This window comes from Hippocampus bargibanti, linkage group LG20, assembly GCF_051943395.1.
Source record: "Hippocampus bargibanti isolate YZ-2025 linkage group LG20, ASM5194339v1, whole genome shotgun sequence".
Lineage (NCBI taxonomy): Eukaryota > Metazoa > Chordata > Actinopteri > Syngnathiformes > Syngnathidae > Hippocampus > Hippocampus bargibanti.
This window is the reverse complement of record NC_142753.1, coordinates 10,118,534-10,146,057: the sequence shown is the minus strand read 5'-3', so window position 1 is coordinate 10,146,057 and position 27,524 is coordinate 10,118,534. Positions and strand designations below refer to the sequence as shown.

General features: G+C 41.2%; 3 protein-coding genes across 24 annotated transcripts in view; 1 reads left to right on the top strand and 2 right to left on the bottom strand.

The window, feature by feature from the left end:
• LOC148883120 (transcriptional regulator ZNF706) overlaps positions 1-1,416 on the top strand; it is a 12,705-nt gene extending 11,289 nt beyond the window's left edge. For both annotated transcript variants that reach the window (XM_088987073.1, XM_088987072.1), the window contains exon 3: positions 6-1,416. In XM_088987073.1, coding sequence (XP_088843199.1) covers positions 6-101 — 96 coding nt within the window. In that variant the 3' untranslated portion in view covers positions 102-1,416. The remainder of the gene's footprint in view (positions 1-5) is intronic.
• Positions 270-11,536, bottom strand: bmp8a (bone morphogenetic protein 8a). 6 transcript variants are annotated; one of them, XM_088987065.1, is made up of 9 exons: positions 10,018-11,536; positions 9,148-9,229; positions 7,335-9,030; positions 4,454-4,646; positions 3,205-3,353; positions 2,964-3,143; positions 2,814-2,893; positions 1,713-1,823; positions 270-1,604 (listed from the first exon to the last, which is right to left on the bottom strand). In XM_088987065.1, the coding sequence occupies exons 3-9, from the start codon at positions 7,774-7,776 to the stop codon at positions 1,455-1,457; spliced, it is 1,305 nt and encodes a 434-aa protein (XP_088843191.1). In that variant the 5' UTR covers positions 7,777-9,030; positions 9,148-9,229; positions 10,018-11,536; the 3' UTR covers positions 270-1,454. The 6 variants fall into 6 exon arrangements, with proteins under 6 accessions (XP_088843191.1, XP_088843193.1, XP_088843192.1 ...); XM_088987067.1 differs by lacking the exon at positions 9,148-9,229 and having other exon boundaries at positions 7,335-8,839; positions 8,924-9,030; XM_088987066.1 differs by lacking the exon at positions 10,018-11,536 and having other exon boundaries at positions 7,335-8,839; positions 8,924-9,030; positions 9,148-9,261.
• Positions 11,537-13,991: 2,455 nt separating this feature from the next.
• macf1a (microtubule actin crosslinking factor 1a) overlaps positions 13,992-27,524 on the bottom strand; it is a 135,095-nt gene continuing 121,562 nt past the window's right edge. For 7 of the 16 annotated variants that reach the window (XM_088987053.1, XM_088987055.1, XM_088987057.1 and 4 more), the window contains 11 exons: positions 26,487-26,641; positions 26,189-26,351; positions 25,944-26,098; positions 24,860-24,934; positions 23,627-23,644; positions 21,880-21,997; positions 20,747-20,809; positions 18,229-18,437; positions 16,844-16,948; positions 15,595-15,697; positions 13,992-14,739 (listed from right to left, as the gene is read on the bottom strand). In XM_088987053.1, the coding sequence (XP_088843179.1) occupies positions 14,504-14,739; positions 15,595-15,697; positions 16,844-16,948; positions 18,229-18,437; positions 20,747-20,809; positions 21,880-21,997; positions 23,627-23,644; positions 24,860-24,934; positions 25,944-26,098; positions 26,189-26,351; positions 26,487-26,641 (1,400 nt within the window). In that variant the 3' untranslated portion in view covers positions 13,992-14,503. The remainder of the gene's footprint in view (positions 14,740-15,594; positions 15,698-16,843; positions 16,949-18,228; positions 18,438-20,746; positions 20,810-21,879; positions 21,998-23,626; positions 23,645-24,859; positions 24,935-25,943; positions 26,099-26,188; positions 26,352-26,486; positions 26,642-27,524) is intronic. The other 9 variants (XM_088987059.1, XM_088987061.1, XM_088987052.1 and 6 more) reach the window with 6 other exon arrangements.

Here is a 27,524-nt window from a genome sequence, read left to right as displayed (position 1 = left end):
TTTAGACCCAAATGCCCGATCCAAAGACCTTCAAGCAACATTTTGAGAGCAAACATCCCAAGTCTCCTATGCCTTCCGAGCTGGCTGACGTTCAAGCTTGAGGCAAGGCCACCAGTGCCGGTAGGAACCACGTGCACGCCACCACGTTGCGCCTTTTCTAGTGTAAACAACACAATGCCATGGATCAACAACACTCGGACCAGTCGAACCGACGACATGGCGGTGATGTGCGTCAAAACCGTGAAAGGGGCACGAGTCCACCAGCAGTGTCTTGTTGTAAAAACATATTTATTGTATACAAGCAACATGCTTTACAAACTGTCAGGCCGAATGGGAATCTCACATTGCTCAAGTGCTAAAATGTCGCTCATAACTTGCATTATCCGCAAATATGCAAAATCGATCTGAGAGTCATCATGGAAACTAAACTACTAACTAAACTGTGAGAACCATTTTAGGACTCTTAAATGTCAAATTTCCATTGCGCGCACAGGAGAAATGACAGGTTCATATATTTCACTTGGCTTCTTTCATCTTTCCCGAGTGATGCAAGCTATGTGGAAAAACTCCAAAAATAAACTACAGTGATACCTCGGTTTACGAACATTACCTTTATCAAAAGTTTGATAGTTTAAAGGCAGAGTGTAGACTGCAAGGTTAAAATATCCCATCAATCAGGCTCCACAAACAACCCGCACAAGACATCTGTACACTTGATGCAAAAAGCTATCAACCCAGCTAAACCGAACACAATTGATGAGGAACTAGATAAAATTATCACATAGAAGGCACCTACAATGGATCATTCCTCAAGATGGTGAAAGAAAAAGGCTAAGTTCCTCATCAAGTGTTTGATGCTAATAAAACCGGCCACTCCATTCCATCAAGCCATCAATGACCATCACAAAGGTAAATAAAACAACTTTATTATACAGTACAGTGTAATTCTCAACCATAGCACATTTATTATACATAAAATAAGGTTTATTTTGTGTGGCTTGAATGCTTAGAGAATTAGTAGAAAAAATTAGTAGAAAATTAGGTTTTATGGGGACCTGGGAACGGATTATTCTCATTTTAATGGTGTCCTATGGGAAATTAATTTTTGGGATACACACTTCGTCTTACACACTGTCTGGGAACCAATTAAGTTCATAAGCCAAGGTATCACTGTACTAAATATCAGTCCAACAGTACTTTCGGCCTTTTTTTCTTAATAAAATAAATCTACATATAGCAATAATTTATGGAATATGTTGTTCATTAATTAGGATCGCTAACTTTTACTCACAAGCACAAAATATAGGCAACAAGATTGTATTGGATGTTTTGGGAAGGACTATTTAGAAAAGATGTGTGACCAAAAACAAAGTTAAAGTTGTGTGTATCTTGTAATAAAAGTCAAAGTTAACCATCCTCTGGTTTTGGTTACTGCGAACGACATTTTGACGTCTTCATAGGCAGCCGCAGTTCTTCACCACCATATTCCGATGCTTCTTGAGGATGACGTTGTTGTTGTCGTCGTAAAAAAGCACCGAGATGGCGCTCAGCTTGGTGGGCGCGCAACACGCCTTGGGCACCTCATCAGGCTTCAGAAGATGCACCTGGAAAGCGAAGCAAAATGGTGGAGTTTCAGAGAGTGGAATATGCCAAACGTGTGTCAAAGGTTACAAATGAACGAATGAAGGGAAAAAAGACATTGGGGTACTGACTACTTGCTGGATGAGAGCGTGGTTGGTGGCATTCATGCAGGCGCCAAGGGGGTAAAAACACTCGCCGTCGCAGTAGTACGCAGAGTAGCCTGTGGGTGCCAGAACCCAGTCCTGAACAACAAAAGTAGATATAATAATCCCTTTCATTTATGAGCACCTTTCAAAACTCTCAAGGTCACTTTACAGTCACAGGATGTAAGTTTTTCTGTGGGTGAGCAGCAGCAGCCACACGCGCCAGCGTTCAGTCAACCGGGAATAACCCAGAGAGAAAGCTAGCTAGCGAATAGCTAGCGAATAGCGAGCGAACAGCTAGCAAATAGTTAGGTAGCGAATAGCTTGCTAGCAAATAGCTAGCTATCGAATAGCGAGTGAATAGCGATCGAACAGGTAGCGAATAGGTAGGCAGCGAATAGGTAGGTAGCGAATAGCTAGCTAGCAAATAGCTTGCTAGCGAATAGTTTGCTAGCGAATAGTTTGCCAGCGAATAGCCAGCTAATAGATAGCTAGCAAATAGCTAGCTAGCAAATAGATAGGTAGCGAATAGATAGCTAGCGAATAGATAGCTAGGGAATAGATAGCTAGCTAGCGAATAGTTTGCTAGCGAATAGTTGGCCAGCGAATAGTTTGCCAGCGAATAGCTATCTAGCAAATAGCTAGCTAGCGAATAGATAGCTAGCGAATACATTGCTAGCAAATAGTTAGCTAGCAAATAGATAGCTAATAGCCAGGTATCTATTAGCTATCTAGGTAGCTATCTATTAGCTGGCTAGCTTTCTATCTATTTGAGTTACTTCTGGGTTGAGTGAAGGCTGGCGCGTGTGGCTGCCGCTGCTCACCCACAGAAAAACTTTTTTGAAAGGCGCTTGGAAATGAAATGTATTATTATTATAATGAAATGTATTATTATTATTATAATACATTGATATGAATTTATATAGCGCTTTAACAACAGCTGAAGCTGTAACAAAGCGCTAACATCGACAAAAGGCAAATGCTGCCCCCTTGTGGAAGCGATAAACATTGCCAGAGGTCTGACCAGCGCTTTATCGGAATAAATTAGGGAATGGCAGTGAATGAAAAAGAAAATTGCAAAAAATTCACCTTCCATCCAAGGTCGCTGAAGCTGACGTAGAGCTCGTGTTTTTTACATGGCTGACCGCCGCTGTGGACGGGACTACGATCTGAGTGGATAAACAGCAAAATAAAATCACCTTTTTTTCCAAGCAAAATCCCGCCAAAATAAAACTCAACTATGGATGCTGGGTACTGGGAGGTCGTATTTTGGCTTCTTCCTGCGGGGGTGCGTCCTGACCGCGCGGGGGGGCCGGCAAGGGATCTGACTCTCACGGAAGAAGGTCACCATGAAGGGCTGCTTGGAGCGAGGACCCCTGCGGCCCACCAGCCCGATCCAAGCGGCAGATAGCGAGCGATCTGGAAGGGCGGCGCCGGTCAAAGTTGCCCGTGGTGGGATTTGAGGAGAGGGTGAGCGCACCTTCCTCGGTTTCCACGTAGAGTCGGATTCCCAGGTTGCTGCGAGGCTGCAGAAGCCAGTGGTTGGATGCCGAGGTGACGTCGAAGGCCAACCAGCCTTCTTGGCCTGCCGCCACTGACTGCATGTCCAGCAGCACCAACTCGGGGTCCCTGAAAAGGAACGGATTGGATTGTCCATTTGGAATCGTTTAGAGATAGCATCCGTGAAAACGAGGAAAGTCTCAAATGGCCGGGCGGATGTGGCCACAAGTGACAAATATATATATTTTTTTTTATTTAAGGATATTCTTCATGCCAAAAAGGCCTTACTTTCCATGGTCGTTTTTTTTTTCAGCTAAAAACGCCTTACTATACATGGTCCTTTTTTTGGGGCAAAAAAAAACGCCTTACTATACATGGTCGTTTTTTTTCAGCTAAAAATGCCTTACTATACATGGTCATTTTTTCGGGCTAAAAACGCCTTACTATACATGGTGGTTTTTTTTTGGCTAAAAACGCCTTACTATATATACATGGTGTTTTTTTTTGCCTATTAATGCCTTACTATACATGGTGGTTTTTTGGGGGGGCTAAAAAGGCCTTACTATCCATGGTTGTTTTTTTTTTTTAGATGAAAAATGCCTTACTATACACAGTGTTTTTTTTTTCGCCTATAAATGCTCTATACATGGTCGTTTTTTCCAGACGAAAAACGCCTTACTATACATGGTTGGGGTTTTTTGCCTATAAAATGCCTTACTATGCATGGTCTTTTTTTCCTGCCCAAAAACGCCTTACTATACATGGTCTTTTTTTTTTCGGGCCAAAAACGCCTTACTATACTTGGTCATTTTTATAGCCTATGAAATGCCTTACTATAAATGGTCTTTTTTCCGCATAAAACAGCCTTACTATACATGGTCGTTTTTTTTCAGCTAAAAATGCCTTACTATAAATGGTCTTTTTTCCGCATAAAACAGCCTTACTCTACATGGTCTTTTTTTCGGGCCAAAAACACCTTACTATACTTGGTCGTTTTTTTTTTCTTTTTCGGTGTAAAAACGCCTTACTATACAAAATATAGATTTAATATATATAATATAATATATTTGACACACTTTCCCCTTGAACAATAAAACTTGACTATTCAAAAATAAAGGTAATATTTCAGAACTACTTTCAGCAAAAATGTGTCTCAATCATAATGAAAACGAATAACTTTAGCCTTTGAAATAAATAACAGGAATACAGTGCGCTGTGTGTGCGCGTACCTGTGTCTGTTATCCTTCTGAATCTCATAAACGGAAATATGCAGCGTTCTGTTAGCCCGCTGGCCGAGCGTTAGCGCCTTGTAGATGCGGAACTCTGCTGCCGTCACGGTCTCGCCTTGTGGCAAGGGGGTCAGGTCAAAGCGGAACTCCTTCCAGTAGGGACGCGGATGCAGCAGGTCCCGTTCTTGCTCCACTACCGCGTGACCAACGCACACCAAAGACAGCATACGTGAGTCAGAAGACATTTTTTTTACATCAAAAATAAATACATGCGTGTGCTTGCAGATACAGTGATACCTTGGCTTATAAACTTAATTGGTTCTCAGACAGTGTAAGGCGAAAAGTGTGTATCCCAAAAAATACTTTCCCATAGGACACCATTAAAATGAAAATAATCCGTTCCCAGGTCCCCATAATTTTCTACTTTCTAATTTTCTAAGCCTTAAAACTACACAAAATATACCTTATTTTATGTAAAATAAATGTGCTATGGTATTATAATCATTCAGTCATTGATGGCTTGATGGAATGGAATGGCCGGTTTGATCAGTATGAAACACTTGATGAGGAACGTAACCTTCTTTCACGATCTTGAGGAATGCTCCCTTGTAGGTGCTTTCTCTGCGATAATCTCACTGTCATCTGCCTGTGCCTTTAATGTTTAAACCACCCCCCCTCACTGCTGCATACTTGACCAATCACGTGGCTTTAACCGTCGACTGGGGGCGGGGAATAGAGGACCAAAACAAGCCGGCTGCCATTTTCTTTTAGGAGAACGTGCTCGTTTGCGAGCGACACATCACTCATTGTGGCAGCTCCGTGTGTATCCCAAAAAAATAGTTCATATGCCAAGGTAAAATTTTCCTAAATTTAACGTTCGTAAACCGAAAAGTTCGTACGCCAAGGGGTTCATAAACCGAGGTATCACTGTACACAGTCAGGGAGATCTGGGTACTCACATAAACACTCTTGGTTGATGTAAAATAAAGATACAAAGGCCTACGTATCTCACACACACTCGAACAGTAATTAGAGACACTTTGTGCTTTGCACCACAGCAGCTGCAGCTCGCACACACACCACTAATTGCAGGCCCGCCTTGTATTTTGCCGTATTTTTAGCCCCCCGCCGCAGCCCCATTTTCATCTGGCTTCGGCCGCCTTACCGGTGCGTGTCATGCGGGCCCTTTAATCGACTGCAGCTGTGTGTTCCCTGACGCGGTGCACGTGGGGTCACGCTCGGATGAGGTCACGATGTGCGCAATTTGAAAGAAAGTCCGTGTCGGTGCCACCGGGGCAGCGGCAGGTGAGAAGCGTTTGCGAGGCGAATGGAGGGCCACCCGCTGTTTACACAACGGGGCCTTCAAACGTGATGTTTGTGCGCGGCGTTGACTGACTGATAAATTCCAGGGTGGACTCGCTCGCATGAGCAAAACACCCACGAGAGGGTGCGGGTGTGGTTTAGACAACACTTGAAGTTTCAAGAGCGTTCCCGGCAAACTGTCCTGTTGCAGGAAGGAGGCGGCTAATATTTACGCTAGGACCGATAGGCATCGCGACGACTCTGCAATTGCAAACATACCAACGCACCGCTTCACTCCACTTTGAATGCAGTTGCGTTTACTCTGGTTGAAAGCCCTAATTTGGAAATCCAACTGTAGTTTAAAGCCCAAAACTGAATTTTGAACTCGACTTTCAAATGCTAACCATAGTTTAAACCCTTTATCAGAAACTCAAACCATGGTTTAAAATCCTATTTAAAAACCCTAACCACCATCGTTTAAAACCCTACGTCAACACACAAATCCTAGTTGAAAACCATGTTCAAAAACCTTATCCCTTCTTTCGAACAAAGCTCTAACCTTAGTTTTAATATATGATATGAGGAACCCTACCGTAGTTTAAAACAACCCTACTTCTAATCTTGAATCAAGTTTAAATACCAAACCCTACTCCCAAACAAATCCTACTCCGAGTTTTAAAATCTTAATATGAGAAACCCTACCATATTTTAAAATCCTACTTCTAAAGGCAAATCCTAGTTTAAAACCATGTTCAAAAACCTTACCCCTATTTCTAAACAAAACCCTAACCCTAATTTTAAAATCGTCATTTGAAAACCTTACCAAAGGTTAAACTCTTACTTCAAAACACAAATCCTACGTTAAATACCGGACCCAAAAACACAACCCTACTACCGAACAAAACCCTACACCTCGTTTTAAAATTCTACTTTGAAACCCTACCCACAGTTTAAAACCCTACTTCTAAACACAAACCCTAGTTTAAATACCTGACCAAAAACCCCAACCCTATTTCCGAACAAAACCCTACACCTAGTTTTAAAATCCTACTTTGAAACCTTACCATAGTTTAAAATCCTACTTCTAAACACGAATCCTAATTTAAATACCTGACCAAAAACCACAACCCTACTTCCGAACAAAACCCTAACTTTAAAATTTTACCTTGAAACCCTAACCATAGTTTAAAACCCGACTTCTAAACTCAAATCAAGTTTAAATACCTAAACAAAAACCCCAACCCGACTTCTGAACAAACCCAGTTTCAAAATCCTACTTTAAAACCCTAACACTATTTTAAAAGTCTACTTCCAAACACAGAATTATTTAAAACCCTATTTCAAAACACAAATCCTAGTTTAAATGCCTGATCAAAAACCACCAACCCGACTTCCAAACAAAACCCTAACCTGAGTTTTAAACCCTACCATATACATAATTTGCTAATTTTACTTTGTGATATTTGCGCAGATGTTTTTTTTTTTAATCTCACCAGTCTGACATTTTAAATTAATTATCAAAATGTCACATTTAAAACTTTTAAAAATGAAAAAAATTGCTTCTGGCAACACGACTCACCCAAGTTGACAAAGCTCATGACGGTATCGGCCTCGCTGACGACGGTGCCCAGCGGCGGCGTGTGCGTGCTAAGGGTCGGCAGCGCCGGGTGGTGGACGGCCGCCCTCCGTCGGTGCACGCCAGGCCTGATGACCTCGTTGGCGGAGACCGAGTTGTCCTCGCCGTCCAGCGCCATGGCGTGGTAAAGGTCCAGCATGAAAAGTGGCGCCGACGAAGGCGGCCTCAGCGGCGGGTGAGGCCTGGGCCGGCCCGGCAGGCCCAGGATGGACAAGATCTCTTTTTGCATCTCTTTCTTCTCGCGACCGCTCAGACGCCGGAAGCTGGAGTGCAGCGCCGACTGGGCTTGCTGGGCCAGGAGAAGGACCAACACCAGGAAGAAGACCATGTTCCTGGGCAGGAGTTGGTGGACGCTCTGTTGTCTGCTGCCCTTTTGGGTCGCCATCGTGCTTTGGGCTCCTTCTTTCTGGAGACCTTCACCTGCAGGCTCCCAAAACTCCTAAAATGCTGGAGATGAAGGTTCAAACGGCTCCTTTTCTCTCGTCCAAATCTTCTTAGCAATCGTCCTCACGAACTCTGCGTTGGAACTTCCACTTCCTGTCTTCCCTCGCCTGGATCCTTCTCGAGTCCTGAAATGATAGTCACGTTCCCCTTTGCTATCTCCAAACTTCTCATTGAATGCTACTTTCTAATCCAAACGTCTTGAGTACAGATCCTTAAGAGTTCTTCTAAAAGCTGGATCATGAAGAGAATGTTCAGGTTCTTTCTTTCTTTCAGGTCTCTACTTTATGTAGAGATAGACTCTGGATAGACCCTCAGGACGTTGTCCCGTTCTTGGAGTCCGTTCTCTTCTTCTTCTTTTGAGTAGAGACCAATGGAAATGCTAATTATCGGTGCTGGAGAATGTGTCGTCAACCAAAGACTCAAGGTAGACCCTAAGGACGTTGTCCCATTCTTGGAGTCCGTTCTCTCTTCTTCTTTTGAGGACAGACCAATAGAAAGGCTAATTATCGTGGCTGGAGAATGTGTCGTCTACCAAAATTAAAGCCAGAGAAGAAAATCTACTGGACTCTAGGTTGTCAGTCTTCAACATCAGGCAGATTCAGACCAGTAAAAGAACTTGACAGCGAGGAGTCTTGTGCATACTGACGGAGCCATAGACCTCAAATCCAACATCGGAGTCTTCTGTGGGTTTTCTTCTCGGATGGGAGACGCCTGACAGTTTCTGTCTTCTGCTGTGGTTTAGTTCAAGTGAGCCGTTCGCCTCCCTGCGCGTCCGTCTCTAAAAAAGTCCGGAATTCCTTGGCCCTTGGCACAAAAAAAAAAGCAGCTTCGACGTGGGCGTAATCAGTAAACGGAGCAGATCCCTCCCGACTTTGAAGCAGCCAAACCTTTAATTTGAGAGGAGAGCAGGTGCTGGATGAGGGGGCGGTGAAACTGGAGTTAAGTCCTGATTTCTTCTTGGTAAGGTCTTCGGATAAAACCGGGAAAACCTCACGGGAATATCCCTAAAAATAAAAATGGAGCTCTTCAACTTTTCAAAGACGCCGCTTGGAGTGTTGGAGCGTCTGAGCTGTGAGTTTTCAACTAACAGGCGGGGGGTGGGAACGCTCCTTAAACTCCACCCACGTCAGACCACCCCGTGATGTCCCGCCTCCTCCTCATGTTGCTTCCTTTCGCACCCTGACAATGTCAGCCCCTGAGGGAACGAGAGGGAATAGAAATTTGAAGGTCAGATAGGTATGTCAGGGGGGGGGGGGTTATGGACAGCTTTAAATGTATAAAGAACAATTTGAAAATTGATTCTATATTTGACCGGGAGCCAGTGGAGCTCTTGGAGGACGGTGGTTGATGTGGTGAAAGGATGAGGTTCTGGTGATGATCCGGGCTGAAGAATTCTGGACCAATTATATCAAATAGGTTAGTGACCCGAAACCGTTCCTTTAAATATAATAATAAACGTGAATCCATTGTGTATTTTTATACAACTTTATTAGCAGAGTCCTGGTAACATCGCGCAAACAACAACGTATGTAACATCGTTGAGAAACTTTCCAAAGATGTTTTTTTTACTCATTTTGTTAGCTTACGGTGGGCTAATTTTAGCGGTATGTATCACGTGACCTAGACAAGCGTTTTGACATGCGTCAAGAGTAAGTCATAGACGGATGTAATCTGGTTAATTTGTCATTTTTCAAAATAAAACATAGTTGGGACTCAGATAATAAATAAAACGGAAATTGTGTACATTATTGCTTCTTTCTGCGCGGCCCAGTAGTAAATGACCCATGGACCGGTACCGGGCCGCGGCCCGCGGGTTGGGGACCTCTGCTTTAGACAGTAAATATTTTTTTTTTCTGTTTCTGGTTTGGAAAGCAACATTTTTTTTTCCAGGTGGCCCAAAAAAACATTTTAACCAAGCATGACGGATTCTGTAAGGGGGTGGGGGGGGTGGTTGGTTTGGTTTGGTTTGGCCGACACTGCGCACACCTAATTTTGACATCACACGGAGGCGGTCGTTTGTGTGCATGCTAGTTCCAAAAGGGAAGGAGTGAGTCAAAAAATGTTGCGGTGCGCAATTATGACGCCAGGTTTTAAACACAGTTGTGATCTTTGCGCGTGCGTGTCGGAGAAATGGAGCAAAATATTCACACAAGTTGAGAAACGACGACTTTTTTTTTTTTACCACCGCAGGATCGTCCTCCCCAAGGGCGTGTCCTTATCTCAATGTGAGAATTACTCAGAAATGTCCGGCCTAGGGACGGGTGGGGGGAGGGAAGTGGGTGGGTTAGTAGGTCTGCCTCGCAGTTACAAAGGGGTCACGGGTTACAATCTGGTCTTCTCTTGGACTCCTGCATGACAAAAATAGAAATGTTAATATGAATTTCCTGTATGTGTCCCAATACAAATGCAAACCACTTTTATTTTTTTTACTGCAAGCATCTTTTTAATACAAAAAAATTATAATTGTAGTTGTTTTTTTTTTGTCTTCATTGTACACAACTTGTCTTCTTTTGCTCCTTCTCGTGTACTGTAATGCACATCTTGTGAGGGGATCACATTAATAAATAAAATGTCTTTCTTCTAAATGTCTGGGCGGGGCTACGGGGTGGGGGTGTCTGTTGCTGCTGCTTGTCAACATGCAGTCCGCACATGATTGGTCACAAAACAAACGCACCCGTTTCTCATCTCTTGCTGACTTCATTATTAAATATTAGATAAACAAAAAAAAAAAAAAATGAGGATTATAAATTAACAGAAAAAAAGTAACATGAAAACCTTTTGCGTAACAGGGAGATTGACAAGTGTCAGGTGTCACAAAAGGCGACACCCCCGTCCGTCCCGGCATGTCAGAATGTGTCATCCTACCTTTGTTACGGCGGAATTCCGCCATGTTGCCCCCCCCCCTTCCAGATAGAAAGGCAGAATGTTTTTTTTTCTCTCCCAGAGATGAAACCTGTCGACAAAGCCCCGCCCCCTTCTGTAATGACTCAATAGCGCCACCGAAGGGGAAAAGTTGTATTACAAGAGCAGCTTCAAATGGCAGATGAAGGGTTATTGTGTCCCAGAATTGGTTATGGCAGAAAATTGCCTGAAATGAAACAAATTCATGTTGTTTCGTAAGGAAACAGATGAGAAAAGGTCAGAATCCATTTTGTTTTGGTATGTCCATCCTGGTGTTGCAAGTTTCCATTGAAAACAAAGTGGTGACGTCATTTTGGTTGTTTATGTCCGTCCCCGCATTTCAGTCCAGTCCAGAAGTGTCCAAAATTCTGATTAAAAATTGCGCTAAACTGTCATCCAGCTTGTTTTACCGTTGTCAAATTGTGTCTCAGTTGAGTGTTGTAACAAAATGACTAGCGCCATCTCTTGGATGGAAGCCTTCGGAAATGCCACCATTTTGGGGATTATGTTGCCGCCATTTTGGGGATTACTTTGCCGCCATTTTGGGGATTATTTTGCCGCCATTTTGGGGATTATTTTTTTGTTTTGTCGTGGCGAGTGGCGCCCCCTGCGTTCCCCCTGAGTGTTCCATGTGGTGTCACATGATGCATATTTGCTGGCCAAAGTCGTCCCGCCTCCCCATCAAACACGAATTGAGACACCATTTTCTTGTTTGTTTGATTTCTTGCTTCAGCGACACACACAAAATGGCCGCCCCATTTGATAAATATGGTAGAAACCATTGGTAGGGTGACCCCACTTTCTTCCCGCTTGGAGTGTTGGAGCGTCTGAGCTGTGAGTTTTCAACTAACAGGCGGGGGGTGGGAACGCTCCTTAAACTCCACCCACGTCAGACCACCCCGTGATGTCCCGCCTCCTCCTCATGTTGCTTCCTTTCGCACCCTGACAATGTCAGCCCCTGAGGGAACGAGAGGGAATAGAAATTTGAAGGTCAGATAGGTATGTCAGGGGGGGGGGGGGGTTATGGACAGCTTTAAATGTATAAAGAACAATTTGAAAATTGATTCTATATTTGACCGGGAGCCAGTGGAGCTCTTGGAGGACGGTGGTTGATGTGGTGAAAGGATGAGGTTCTGGTGATGATCCGGGCTGAAGAATTCTAGGTTAGCGACCAATTATATCAAATAGGTTAGTGACCCGAAACCGTTCCTTTAATGTCAGACATTATTTTCATGGACCGACGGATAAATACAACAAAATAAAATGATACAGTTTTTTTCCTTTCCTTTAAATATAATACTAAACGTGAATCCATTGTGTATTTTTATACAACTTTATTCGCAGAGTCCTGGTAACATCGCGCAAACAACAACGTATGTAACATCGTGGAGAAACTTTCCAAAGATGTTTTTTTTACTCATTTTGTTAGCTTACGGTGGGCTAATTTTAGCGGTATGCATCACGTGACCTAGACAAGCGTTTTGACATGCGTCAAGAGTAAGTCATAGACGGATGTAATCTGGTTAATTTGTCATTTTTCAAAATAAAACATAGTTGGGACTCAGATAATAAATAAAACGGAAATTATGTACATTATTGCTTCTTTCTGCGCGGCCCAGTAGTAAATGACCCATGGACCGGTACCGGGCCGCGGCCCGCGGGTTGGGGACCTCTGCTTTAGACGGTAAATATTTTTTTTTTTCCTGTTTCTGGTTTGGAAAGCCACTTTTTGGAGGAAGAAACATTTTTTTTTCCAGGTGGCCCAAAAAAACATTTTAACCAAGCATGACTGATTCTGTAAGGGGGGAGGTGGTTGGTTTGGTTTGGTTTGGTTTGGCCGACACTGCGCACACCTAATTTTGACATCACACGGAGGCGGTCGTTTGTGTGCATGCTAGTTCCAAAAGGGAAGGAGTGAGTCAAAAAATGTTGCGGTGCGCAATTATGACGCCAGGTTTTAAACACAGTTGTGATCTTTGCGCGTGCGTGTCGGAGAAATGGAGCAAAATATTCACACAAGTTGAGAAACGACGACTTTTTTTTTTTTACCACCGCAGGATCGTCCTCCCCAAGGGCGTGTCCTTATCTCAATGTGAGAATTACTCAGAAATGTCCGGCCTAGGGGGGCGTGGGGGGAGGGAAGTGGGTGGGTTAGTAGGTCTGCCTCGCAGTTACAAAGGGGTCACGGGTTACAATCTGGTCTTCTCTTGGACTCCTGCATGACAAAAATAGAAATGTTAATATGAATTTCCTGTATGTGTCCCAATACAAATGCAAACCACTTTTATTTTTTTTACTGCAAGCATCTTTTTAATACAAAAAAATTATAATTGTAGTTGTTTTTTTTTTTGTCTTCATTGTACACAACTTGTCTTCTTTTGCTCCTTCTCGTGTACTGTAATGCACATCTTGTGAGGGGATCACATTAATAAATAAAATGTCTTTCTTCTAAATGTCTGGGCGGGGCTACGGGGTGGGGGTGTCTGTTGCTGCTGCTTGTCAACATGCAGTCCGCACATGATTGGTCACAAAACAAACGCACCCGTTTCTCATCTCTTGCTGACTTCATTATTAAATATTAGATAAACAAAAAAAAAAAAAATGAGGATTATAAATTAACAGAAAAAAAGTAACATGAAAACCTTTTGCGTAACAGGGAGATTGACAAGTGTCAGGTGTCACAAAAGGCGACACCCCCGTCCGTCCCGGCATGTCAGAATGTGTCATCCTACCTTTGTTACGGCGGAATTCCGCCATGTTGCCCCCCCCCCCTTCCAGATAGAAAGGCAGAATGTTTTTTTTTCTCTCCCAGAGATGAAGCCTGTCGACAAAGCCCCGCCCCCTTCTCTAATGACTCAATAGCGCCACCGAAGGGGAAAAGTTGTATTACAAGAGCAGCTTCAAATGGCAGATGAAAGGTTATTGTGTCCCAGAATTGGTTATGGCAGAAAATTGCCTGAAATGAAACAAATTCATGTTGTTTCGTAAGGAAACAGATGAGAAAAGGTCAGAATCCATTTTGTTTTGGTATGTCCATCCTGGTGTTGCAAGTTTCCATTGAAAACAAAGTGGTGACGTCATTTTGGTTGTTTATGTCCGTCCCCGCGTTTCAGTCCAGTCCAGAAGTGTCCAAAATTCGGATTAAAAATTGCGCTAAACTGTCATCCAGCTTGTTTTACCGTTGTCAAATTGTGTCTCAGTTGAGTGTTGTAACAAAATGACTAACGCCATCTCTTGGATGGAAGCCTTCGGAAATGCCACCATTTTGGGGATTATGTTGCCACCATTTTGGGGATTATGTTGCCACCATTTTGGGGATTATGTTGCCACCATTTTGGGGATTATTTTGCCGCCATTTTGGGGATTATTTTTTGTTTTGTCGTGGTTGGTGGTGGGTGGCGGCCCCTGCGTTCCCCCTGAGTGTTCCATGTGGTGTCACATGATGCATATTTGCTGGCCAAAATCGCCTCCCCATCAAACACGAATTGAGACACCATTTTCTTGTTTGTTTGATTTCTTGCTTAAGCGACACACACAAAATGGCCGCCCCATTTGATAAATATGGTAGAAACCATTGGTAGGGTGACCCCACTTTCTTCTCCATAGTGTTTCAAAGCCCAAATTGTTATCCACATTTGTTTTGGGTGGGGTGGGGCGTCGGGGTGACTTTTCTTGACACAAAATGGACGCCGGCAACCGATGACAGGAGGCCGCCACCATGCAAAAGGAAGACATCTTGTTTTGTGCCCCCCCCCCCTCCGCTTGGTTTACTTCTTGCTGGACATTGGGGGTTTGGGACTTGGGGTTTTCTTGGTGATGGTGGGGATCTTGGAGGGTTTGGCGCCACCCCCTGGCCTCCGAGGGGTATCGGACGCGTCTGAGCAGACGGAGCGAGCGTCCTGCAGCTCCGAAGCGTCGGACGCGTCGCTCCCTCGACGACTGCTGGCTCGGCTGCCCGCGCGACTGGTGGGGCCGCTTGCCGAGGATCCGGTTCGCTTCGGATCTGCCAAAGGGGGGGGGGGGGGGGGGATGGGAAAGCGTTGGATGATAGGCACAAATTGCGAGAGTCCTAATTTTCATATTTCAAACTGCAGTGATACGTTAGAACGGTCGTTCCAATAAAATGGCCGCAGACCATGATGTACAGTGATACCGTGGCTTACGAACTTAAATGGTTCCCAGACAAGAGTGTGTATCCCAAACATTAATTTCCCATAGGAAACCATTAAAATGAGAATAATCCGTTCCCAGGTCCCCATAAAACATCATTTTCTACTAAATAAGTCTTAAAACTACACAAAATAAACCTTATTTTATGTATAATAAATGTGCTATGGTATTATAATTAAAGAAATAAACTGTACAGTATAATAAAGTCGTTTTATTTACCTTTGTGATGGTCGTTGATGGCTTGATGGAATGGAGTGGCCGGTTTCATCAGCATTAAACACTTGATGAGGAATGTCGCCTTCTACTTTCACCATCTTGAGGAATAAGCCCTTTTAGGTGCTTTCTCTGCGATCATTTTACCTAGTTCCTCATCAATTTTGTTCTGTTTAGCTGGGTTGATAGCTTTTTGCATCAAGTGGACAGATGGCTTGCGCGGGTTATTTGTGGAGCCTGATTGATAGGATATTTTAACCTTGCAGTATCCCGAAAAATAATTTGTATGCCAAAGTAAAATTTTCATAAATTTAACATTCGTAAACTGAAAAGTTCGTAAGCCAAGGGGTTCGTAAACCGAGGTATCACTGTGGTCAACGTTTACGATGGGCAAAAAAAAAATCAAGCCCAGGCAAGTCATGTGACCTTCCGAAATTTGAAACAAGGGTACCGGGAGGGTGAGGAGGGGTCTCACCACTTCGTTTGGCGGCATGCGTCGAGCCGCCGTTTTCACCCGTTAGTGAGCCGCGACTGGAATGGAAGGTCGGACGCTTCATCTTGGAGCCCGACGGCGCCCCCTGCGTCAAGAAGAGGCGACAAGTGTCAGCTTACACTTTTTCTTTTTTATGACTAAAATCCCAGTTGTGAAATAATTGTCATAAACAATATATGATTTAATCTAGAATTGCTTCATACATCAAAGAGGGTGCAGAAAGTGATTAATTAAGATTGAATGACTGTCTGTGTTTTTTGTGTCGTTACATTTGTTTTTTTTTTTTTTGACATCAAAATTGCGCTGCGAGAGTGGCTGCCTTTACAGCAGCTCGTGTATTTTGTTTTTGCTGCTGTGGAATGTGAATTTCTCCACTGTGAGACAAAAAAAAAGGCTCATCTAATCTAATCTAATCTAATCTCGAAGTCTGATAGCTTGATCATGCATAGGAGACAGAAATCGTCGAATAAGTGTAAGCGAAGGGGAAAAAACATCCTGATGTACATTTCTAATGATTTAAAGTAAAAAAAAAAGTCAATAAATACTTCAAAAAGGCAATATTGTTACTTTTAACTCTTTCACTGCCATGCTTTTACTTTTAACTCAATCAATGCGTTGGCAAGTTTTGTTTTTGATGTGAATTTAAATTCCAATTTTGCACAAGTACAGTTTTATTGAACGACATATTTATTTCGGATTGTGTAATTAAAAAAACAACAATTTTAACACATTCACTGCCAGACAATGTGCAAATTTATGTCCACTCCAGTGCCAGGGTTTTTTTTGGTCATTTTCACTCAAATTGCAGGACCCGCAGAATATTGAGTTTAAGGACTACATAAACATTCCATTCAACGCTTAAGAAACCTTAGCCACATTTCTTTTATCAGAAAAAAAAGTTAATTCCTAAATTGTATAGGTCTGGAGTTATATGAGCTTGAAATGGGGGCGGCTGCATCCAATACAATACATTGATATTGATTTATATAGCGCTTTAACAACATCTGAAGCAGGAAAAAAAAAGTGCTAACATGAACAAAAGGCAAATACTGCCCCCTGGTGGAAAGGAAAAAAAAAAACATTGCCAGAGGTCTGACCAGCGCTTTATCGGAATAAATTCGGGAATGGCAGTGAATGAGTTCATGAAGTGGCTTGGAGAGTGAAAGAGGGCTAAAGAAGGCTCGGGAAGCAAAGCGGATGTTATGATGTCGGCGTGGTCTTGTGTCGTTACCTCGTCGCCGCTGACATCCGGGGAGCACTGACACTTGGTCGCCGACGCACTTTTACTGTGCGACAACCACGGCTTGGCGTAGTCACGAGAGTGAGTGTGTGAGGACTAAGTAGGGTGGGGGAGGAGAGAAGCCAGACCAGGATGTAATAAAGGAAGCAAGACGAGAGGAGTTGCAAGGTAACCATAGAAAGCGAGAAAGGAAGTACGGGAAGTTACAGGGGACAAAAAGGTGATGCGGAGAGGATAGGTCGCAAACGGCCAGCGAAGCAGAAGATAGCGTGCAGATGTGGAGGCCATTTTGAAAGGTTCATTGTGTGAAAAAAGATATATTTTTTTTAAATACAATTAAGTTTAATTAATCAGAAAATTGAGGAGAAAAAAAAAGAAAAGCATGAAAGAAGATTAACGACGACGACGATGAGAGGAAAAATATGTTAACATCGAACAACACCATTCAGGCTACAGTGATACCTTGGTTTATGAACTTAATTGGTTCCCAGACAGTGTGTAAGGTGAAAAGTGTGTATCCCAAAAATTAATTTCTCATAGGAAACCATTAAAATGAGAATAATCCGCTCCCAGGTCCCCATAAAACATAATTTTCTACTTTCTAAGCCTTAAAACTACACAAAATATACATTATTTTATGTATAATATATGTGTCATGGTATTATAATTAAAGAAATAAACTGTACTGTATAATAAAGTGGTTTTATTTCCCTTTGTGATGGTCGTTGATGGCTTGATGGAATGGATTGGCCGGTTTCCTCAACATTAAACACTTGATGAGGAATGTAGCCTTCTTTCACCATTTTGATTCCTTGTAGGTGCTTTCTCTGCGATAATTTTACCTAGTTCCTCATCAATTGTGTTCTGTTTAGCTGGGTTGCTAGCTTTTTGCATCAAGTGTACAGACGGCTTGTGCGGGTTTTTTGTTGAGCCTGATTGATGGGAATTTTAACCTTGCAGTCTACACTCTGCCTTTGAACTATCAAAGTTGAAACGAGCCCAAATGTCACTGTTTTCTATTCATTTTGTCACTCTTTCTGTCGTCTGCCTGTCTATTTAATGTTTAAACCACATCCCCTCACTGCTGCGTTCTTGACCAATCACGTGGCTTTAAAAGACTGGGGGCGGGGAATAGAGGACAAAAACAAGCCAGCTGCCATTTTCTAGTTAGGAGAAGGGGCTCGTTGGTGAACGACACATTACTCATCGCGGCAGCTCCGTGTGTAGCACGAAAAATAGTTTGTATGCCAAGGTAAAAATTTTCATAAATTTAACGTTGGTAAACCGAAAAGTTCGTAAACCGAAAAGTTCGTAAACTGAGGTATCACTATAGTTGTTTGCATAAATAAGCAGTTTTCAGTGAAATTGTCACCCACCCTGGTGGACGACGATGCCGTCGGCGTGGCCGGCGTGGAAGGTGCCGAGGCGCCGCTGTGGGAAGCCGAGGACGAAGAGCGGGTGGGCGAGGCATTGCGGGAACCGGGCTTGGAGCGGCGACCCCGCGAGCGGAAGGCGCACACGCTTTGCGGCGTCCCTTCGGGAAGAATGAACTTCTCTCGCAGCTCCAGGTTGGTGCGCCCGCGCGCTGTAACGCAAGCACAATGCTAAACCGACTCTCTGGGGTGGCATTGAATGGGAGTGATGGGGGTAGTAATAGTTATAAAAAAATATATATATATATATATGTGTATATATATATATATATATATATATATATATATATATATATATATATATATATATATATATATATACATACATATACACATATATATACATATATATACACATACATATATACACATACATACATATATATATATATACACATATATATATATACATATACATATACACATATATACATATATATATACATATATATATACATATATATATACATACATATATACATATATATACATATATATATACATGGCAACACACTTGTAAATAAAAATATGCAAAATGTACTGAATTAAAAAAACAAAATTCATAATAAATTCAATAGACATGAGAGCAGTGCATTTTCATTGCAGTGGACGCTTGTTTCGAAGCATTGCACATGCTTGGGCGGGTGGGCACTTATGGGTTTATTATTTTTTTTGTTCCAACCATCATTTATCTTCAATGAGAAGCGCTTCTGTGACTCCACAAAATGCGGCAGTCAGCTATCAAGCACACAGCAAAGCCCGCGGAAGCTACAAAACATCATCACAACATTAATATTCCTCATCGTAACCAAAGAAGCGACGAAGAGAAAAGTTCATGAAAAGTGCACAGGAATGTCAAGATGCCGGAAGGAAGCGCTCGGTAGTGCGACAATTAGCTTGCGTGTCGCCGGTACACCACGAGGAGCACTTTGTATGTCCCGCATTCTGCGTCGTAGGTGTGTGGAAGAGATATTTAAGTGCCAAATGGGCCAGGGGCGTTTTTCACTACATGATTTTATTTATTGCATTCTATTTGTAATTGTTTTGTATTTATAATAGTATCTATGCTTGTCTGTGACTGTAAAGTGTCCTTGAGAGCTTTGAAAGGCGCTGAAAATAAAATGTATTATTATTATTATTATTATTATCATCATCATTATATGACCAGCCCTCCAGAACTCCCCCCCCAAAAAAAAAAAAAAAACCACTAAAATGCACCGATACATACTCCTCAAACAGTTGTCACATAAGACACAATTTAAAAATATATAATCTAAAAAAATATATCCAGTAATATAAAAAAAACAACAACAAAATATAGCATTTTGGTTTTTAATGTAAATTTTTAGAGAAAATATATTATTATTTGTATTTTTATTATTATATTAGTATTTAATATCTTTATGAAATATTTAATAATACATACAAATATTTGATGACCTCTTTGAATATTGAATTATATATATATATATATATATATATACACTCCCTAAAAAATTGAGACTTTTTTTAAGTAACAATTATCCAATAATATATTTGTGGACAATATTTATACAATCATGTATTTTTAAATTGTGTCCTATGTGACAACTGGATCTATTAATACTTAAAAATATTTGATGACCTTTTAGAATATTGAATTATGTATGCTCCTTTAAAAAAAAAAAAAATGACATATGACAATGATAATATATATATATATATATATATTTTAATTTTTTTTTAAATATATAGTGCATTTAAGTGTTTTTTTTGGTGGACAAAAGCTAATAACATGAAACGATAAAAAAAATGTTTTTATTCCCTTAAATTTCCATGAAAATATCTGAGAGAGGAGCCATGGCGACACATTTTTTGAAAGCACGGGCGGGCCTTTGAGTGAGGGAGCAGCGGCAGCATCCATACGATCGCAATTGCAAAAGACGCCACACGTGCGCACACACACACACACACACACACACACACACACACACACACACACACACACACACACACACACACACACACACACACACACACACACACACACACACACACACACACACACACGCACGCACACACGCACACACACACACACACACACACACACACACACACACACACACACACACACACACACACACACACACACACACACACACACACACACTCGACAGTCAGCTGTGTGGATTAAGATGGACAGTGAGTAGTCAGACAACCAGATGGATGGATGGATGGAGAGAGAGAGGACGAAAGGGTAGATATACCTCTACAGCAGAAATAGCCTGGAGTGACTGCCACTGAGAGAGACAGGAGACAATGTGAAACAAACACACGCGCACACAAGCCACGCAGCGTGCTAACACACGGACGGCGGTGACGTGGGAATCCAAAGGGATTGATTAGTCGTGGCATCGTAACCAACAAAAAAAAAAAATTGAGTAAAAGGGGAGGTTAGAAAGAGACAGAGAAGCCGTCCAACCTATACGGGATGAGATGGAGCTACTGGAGTCAGAGCGAAAGATCTTAAGTCCGGGATGTTGAACTGGAAGGAAGAAAGGAATGGAAGGGAAAAAAGGAGGGACAAAAAGACAAGAAGGACCATGCATCATGCACTACTTTAAAGGACAACCGACGCTGCCGCATAAATTGTGTCCATAATTTGTAAAATCACTTCAAATGACTTGTACTGACTGTATTTTACAACGATTCCACCGCATATAGCTAGATGTTACATTTTAAGACTCGCGCTGAATATTCAGTGACGTCACGGAGGGAACGCCCCTGACCGAGAAAGCGACACACAACGCATTTTGGGTACTTTGGTCTGAAAACTTTGTGTTGATGTTGAAATTAGCAGGAAAACGCATAAATAACGCGATGATGAATCGTTGTTGTTTGCACCAAGACTACTATTTGATACTAGTTGACGCGAATTTCCAGCAGACAAATTAGCCCATTTCCCAACGGAGCTTTGGCGCCATCTTGTGCATTTTCTGGGACGCTACATTAGAGTCCTGACGGCTCGAATTGATCCGGGAGGACTTCTTTAATCGATTGCAAACATGTATGCTTTCCTCTTCGGAACTATTTGAATCATATTCATAACTGGATAAGTCACAAGAAAGCATCTTCTCCGAATCTGAAGCCATGGCTTTGATTTTAGAGCAAGGCAAGACGTCCTTGCGTGACGTCACGAACAAGGGGGCGGGACCTTCTGAAACTGTCCACTTCCTGTTTCATTTTGAAGTAGTTTTGGGACATTTTTAACTCATTTTTATTTTGCATTTCACTAAAAATATCAGCCTGCATGTTTTGGGTATTTTAGATGCTCTAAAACGTTTTTTTCTGATGTCAGTTAGAAAAAAAAAATGGGGTCGGTCATCCTTTAAACTGGTCACCAACTACTTAAAGAAAAAGATGAAGATGGACACCCCAGTTTGATTTTGATATACGGTAAAAAAGTCAAGACACCAATGCACTTATTTTATTATTCGCGTATATCTAAATGGGAACGTAAATAAACTGGACTGAAAACATTTTTAAGTCATTTTTTTGATGCACCTCTCATTTTTCTTTTCTTGTTTGTTTGTTGTTTTTGAGGCGGTGACTTACCTCGACACGGATCGTTCTTGACCAGAAACTCATCCAGAGCCATCCATCCACCGCCCACCCGCACCATGACGGTGCTGCGTAGGATGCGCACCAGACGGAGCTGTTGCGAGTCGCCAAACTGCACAAAAAAATAAAAATAAAAAAATAAGACATCAAAGACAAAAGAGGACTTGAAATATATTCGAGATTCACACCAAAAATAAGCAGCCATGCAGGCAAAACATGCACCGGAAGGTCAATTATCAGCCACAATCTCCCATTGGAAAGGAAGGAAGGAAGGAAGCCTTTTTTTGCATGATCACGCGTGTCATTTTTACAGCAGGGATGTCCGATGGAAGGAAGGAGGAGGGGCAGTTGTGTTCATAAAAAAATAAAATAATAAATTGCTCTTTTAAAAACAAAAAACGAAACATTGGGCTAGTTTAAGTCGTTCCCTTTTTAAAAGATTTTTATTACTGTAATTGAACATTCAATAAACGTCAATAATAATTATTTAAGTCAAATAAATAAATAAATATATATATATATATTTATAATAAATATTTAAAATAAAATACAAAAAAAGTAAAAATAAAATACAAATAAAGAAATAAAATAAATATTTATAATAAATATTTAAAATAAAATAATAAATTTATTTTGAGTTGAAATAAGTTAAGTCGAATAAATAAATATATATATATTTATTAATAACAAATATTTTAAATACAAAACAAGTAAAAATAAAACACAAACAAACCAATAAATAAATAAAATTTATTATAAATATTTAAAATAAAATAATATTTAAAAAATGTAAGTGTGATGACAATTTATTTTGAGTTGAAAAATTGGGTGACTGTATATTAAGTCTTTCCCTTTTTAAAAGATTATAATTACAGCAATTGAACATTCAATAAAGGTCAATAATCATTTTTTAAGTCTAAAAAAACAAATAAACAAATAAAATGATTTATATTTTAAATAAAATACAAAAAAGTAAAAATAAAATACAAATAAAAAAAATAAAAAAATACATACATAAATAAAATAATATTTATAATACAGTAAAGTCTCGTTATATCGATATTCAAGGGAGTCCGAAAAAATATCGATATAACCGGGACTATCGATATATCCGACCCTGTTTGCATGTAATTTTCTCCGTGCGTGCATAGAAATAGTATCGATATAACCGGGACTATCGATATAACGAGACTTTACTGTATTTAAAAGAAAATAATACATATTTAAAAAATGTAAGTGTGATGGCAATTTATTTTAAGTTGAAAAATTGGGTGACTGTGTAATTATTTATGTATCGTAATATTCAAGTGCATTTAGTTTGGAAAATCTGAGAAAAAAAGCCACCTTTATTAAATCCGTCACTTTTATCAAATAATACATTTTTGCATCCATTTTGTATTACTATTCAAGTGATGCAGCGCACCAGATTGCTTTTTTTTTTTTTTAAGCACAAGTAGAAGTCTGCGGCGAGCCCATTGCAGAATAAGAAATTCCTCCCGGCAGCCTGATTTCGTCACCAGTCCAAAGCACAGAATAAATAATAATAATAAAACACTGAGGGATTATCACACTCACAAGGGTGCTGAAACCTGCTTCCAATCAGGCTTCCCAAATGTTCGTTTGCTAGGTTCAAATTGAAAATAAAAACAAACCGCTATTGATCATATCGGGGTAAGAAGGAAAGTCTGATTGCGAGGAAGCAGATTTCGCACCGTCGGTGGCAGCATCGGAAGTGAGTTACCTGGTTTCCGAGGAAGAACTACACAAAATATCCGGCAGAGACGGACGGCACGAGGAAATAGAAAGCACAAAGAAAGAAAGATATGACGATTGAAATAACAATTTAAAAAAAAAGACACTTTTTTTTTTTTAATATACAGTGACGCCTTCACTTAAGAGTTTCATTTGTTGAATGCAACGCATACAATTTTAAACCGTGTGTCCCTCAAATCATCCCCCCACTCTACTGCAATCAACAGAGAGGATAAAGAATATATCCTCCAAGGAAAGTATGTTCGCTTCAGATGCTTCAAAACCCCGAAATATCTGGTCACGCTTAAGTTTGAGGCATCACTGTAAGGCAGGGGTGTCAAAGTCATTTTTTGCCGCGGGCCACATTGTAGTTATGGTTTCCTCTCGAGGGCCGTTATGAATTTGGGGAAGCCATTAGAATGTTTAAATCCCTTCAAATATTACATATAGAGCACACAGCAAATTAACGAATAACTCGTTTTCAAATCTGAAGTCAAGAATAATGACTTTTATTGTGGTTGACATCCAAAAATATGAAATTTTAGCTCAGATTTTAGCAATCATCATGGAATTTAACAAGTTTGATTTGCTTTCGCGGGCCGAAAAAAATGATGTGGCGGGCCGGATTTGGCCCGCGGGCCTTGACTTTGACACCTGTGCTGTAAGGCATCAAACATTCTTGTGGAGATTCACATCTGGTGGAAATGACAGTTAGACACAAACATGAGCGTACGCACAAAAACATACGTGCGATGTGACAAAAGTGAGAGAGACGAGGTGAGAGCGTGACGTGCACATTTGATCTCTTATCAGAAGATAAAAGCGTTGATGGGAACATTGAATGACTTTATCCGCAATTGCGAAAACACAAAGGATGAGGTTAAGAAGCGTGAGGTGGGCGCTTGATTCCTGATCTTCGGTGATGATGTCGAGAACTGATGAAAAGCAAGAGATGAGAACTTTTGATAACATGAGATGAGAGCATGAAAGGGGAGACGCACACGTGATGAAATGTAAGGGGAGCTAGCTCGCTAGCTAGCTAGCCAGTTAGCATTGGTTAAAAGTAAAAATGACATGTTATTCATACAAGACTGTCTCGAATGGTGGATTAAATGGTTTCTAGGCATGAAAACATGAGAAGTGTCAGTGGGACATGAGAATAAAATAATACATAAATACATAAATAAAATTAAAAAAAAAAAACAAATTGGGCTTAGCTTACCCGGTATTTGTTCTCCCCTATTTGCTCCACCTGGAAACGCTTGGCACACTTACACTGAGCCACCTGCCGAGTCACCTGCAAGACATTACACCAAAATAAGAAGCCTTTTTGCATTATATATGCTATAAATAAATAGCATTTATTATTAGTAGTAGTAGTACGAGTAGTACTAGTAGTATTAGTAGTAGTATTTCTCCGAGTTACTTCCGGGTTGACTGAAGGCCTAGCTAGCTATCTGTTAGCTATCTATTAGCCAGCTAGCTTTCTAGCCGAGTTACTTCTGGGTGGCTGCCGCTGCTCACCCACAGAAAAACATATCCTGTGACTGTAAAGTGACCTTGAGAGTTTTGAAAGGCGCTGATAAATGAAGTGGATTATTATTATTATTAGTGGTAGTAGTGGTGTTGGTGGTGGTAGTAGTAGTAGTACTAGTAACAGTACTAGTAGTACTAGTAGTGCTAATGCTACTAGTACTTGCACTAGTACTACTATTACTACTAGTAGTAGTATGCAAGCCGGTAGGATTCAGAAACCTGCTGCGTAAAGTAGTTTGTACAGACGCTCCTCTACTTACGAACAACAGTACATACAAACATTTTTGCGGGTATGTCGACAAATATTCAAACAGAGATGCAGTAAGTTAGATTTTGTATTGTGAAGTTATTCATTTTATTTATCTAATTACAGACATGTACATACTGTGTGTGTGTGTGTGTCTCTCTCTTACGTATGTAGTATTCTCTCCAGTTGTACATGATGTACATATCTTTATAGAGCATATATTTTATTATGTATGTACTCTATATGCTAATTTTTCAGTACAAACCAATACAGGCTATACGAGCCTGAAACGTACTTATATAAAGCTTAAACCTACTTATATAAGCCTTCAACATACATTCCATACAAAATATAGCACTGAAGCAACTTACGAACAAATTCAACTTACGAACGACCGTTCGGAACGTATCTCGTTCGTAAATTGAGGAGAGTCTGGATAGACCGTTCGCGTTATGTGTTGTTCATGCTCTGTCGCCATCTTGTGCTGCAATTACAACCCATTCGGTCCAGTTTACGCGCTCACCTCGTCTTCAATTTTATCGGCATCTGTAGTCGGTCTGTAGGCGTCCTTGTTGGGATGCAGGACGGCCACAAATTCATAATAGTCGATGTAGCCGTCACCGTCCCTGTCAAAAATGTCCGCCACTGCCGTCATCTCCAACCTGCTGGTGGGGAACTCTGGAGTGGGGAGTGGGGGGTTATACACAAGATTAAAATCGAACTAGTTTCCATATCAGCAATTTATGCGTCTGGTGTGGTTGAACGCACTGGATGCCAAGATGCCGTCGATGAATTCCTGCCGCGTGATTTTCCCGTCCTGATCCTTGTCGATGCGACGGAAGAAATCCATGACGCGTGACTTTTTATGGTTCATCCATCGCATGTACTTCTTCCGCCACACGTCAAAGTCAAAGTTAGCGAATTCTTTGAGCTGCAACGAGCACACGTCAAGCGGTCACTTGAAGACCACGCAAAGGTGTTTATCCTTCCAGATTCACTTCACCTACATGCATTATCCAATTTGAGTCAAAAAAACTGTATAAACGCCATGATTGCGTTGTCGTACCTCCTCCAACCTGTCCAGAGCGTCGTTGAGTTTTCGTTGACGGTCCAGCGCTTGAAGCCAAACTTGCTGCCAGCGCGCGCACAGCTGATTGAGTCGCGGGTTGGCCCCTGAAACTTGCATCGAAGCCTGTTGATGATGATGTTGTTGCTGTCGCCCTATTGGACGAATAATGTCCCCCAAAAAAATTATACACGGATAGTATTACATCAGTACGCATAACATGTTCTGATATAATGCCATATACAGTGATACCTTAGCTTATGAACTTAGTTGGTTCCCAGACAGAGTGTGTAAGGCGAAAAGTGTGCATCCCAAAAATTAATTTCCCATAGGAAACCGTTATAATGAGAATAATCCGTTCCCAGGTCCCCATAAAACATAATTTTCTACTTTCTAATTTTCCAAGCCTTAAAAATACACAAAATATACCTCATCTTATGTATAATAAATGTGCTATGGTATTATAATTAAAGAAATAAACTGTACTAAATAATAAAGTCTTTTTATTTACCTTTGTGATGGTCGTTGATGGCTTGATGTAATGGAGTGGCCGCTTTCCTCAGCATTAAACACTTAATGAGGAACGTAACCTTCTTCTTTCACCATCTTGAAGAATGATCCCTTGTAGGTGCTTTCTCTGTGATAATTTTATCTAGTTCCTCATCAATTGTGTTCTGTTTAGCTGGGTTGATAGCTTTTTGCATCAAGTGTACGGATGGCTTGTGCGGGTTATTTGTGGAGCCAGATTGATGGGATATTTTAACCTTGCAGTCTACACTCTGCCTTTGAACTATCAAAGTTGAAAATGCGTTCTTCACCAATCACGTAGCTTTAATTGAAGACTGGGGGCAGGGAATAGAGGACAAAAACAGTCGGCTGCCATTTTGTTGTTAGAAGAACGGGCTAGTTCGCGAACGACACATCACTCATTGAGGCAGCTCTGTGTCCGAAAAAAGTTTGTATGCCAAGGTAAATTTTTCATAAATGTAACGTTCGTAAACCAAAAAGTTCGTAAGCCAAGCAGTTCGTAAACCGAGG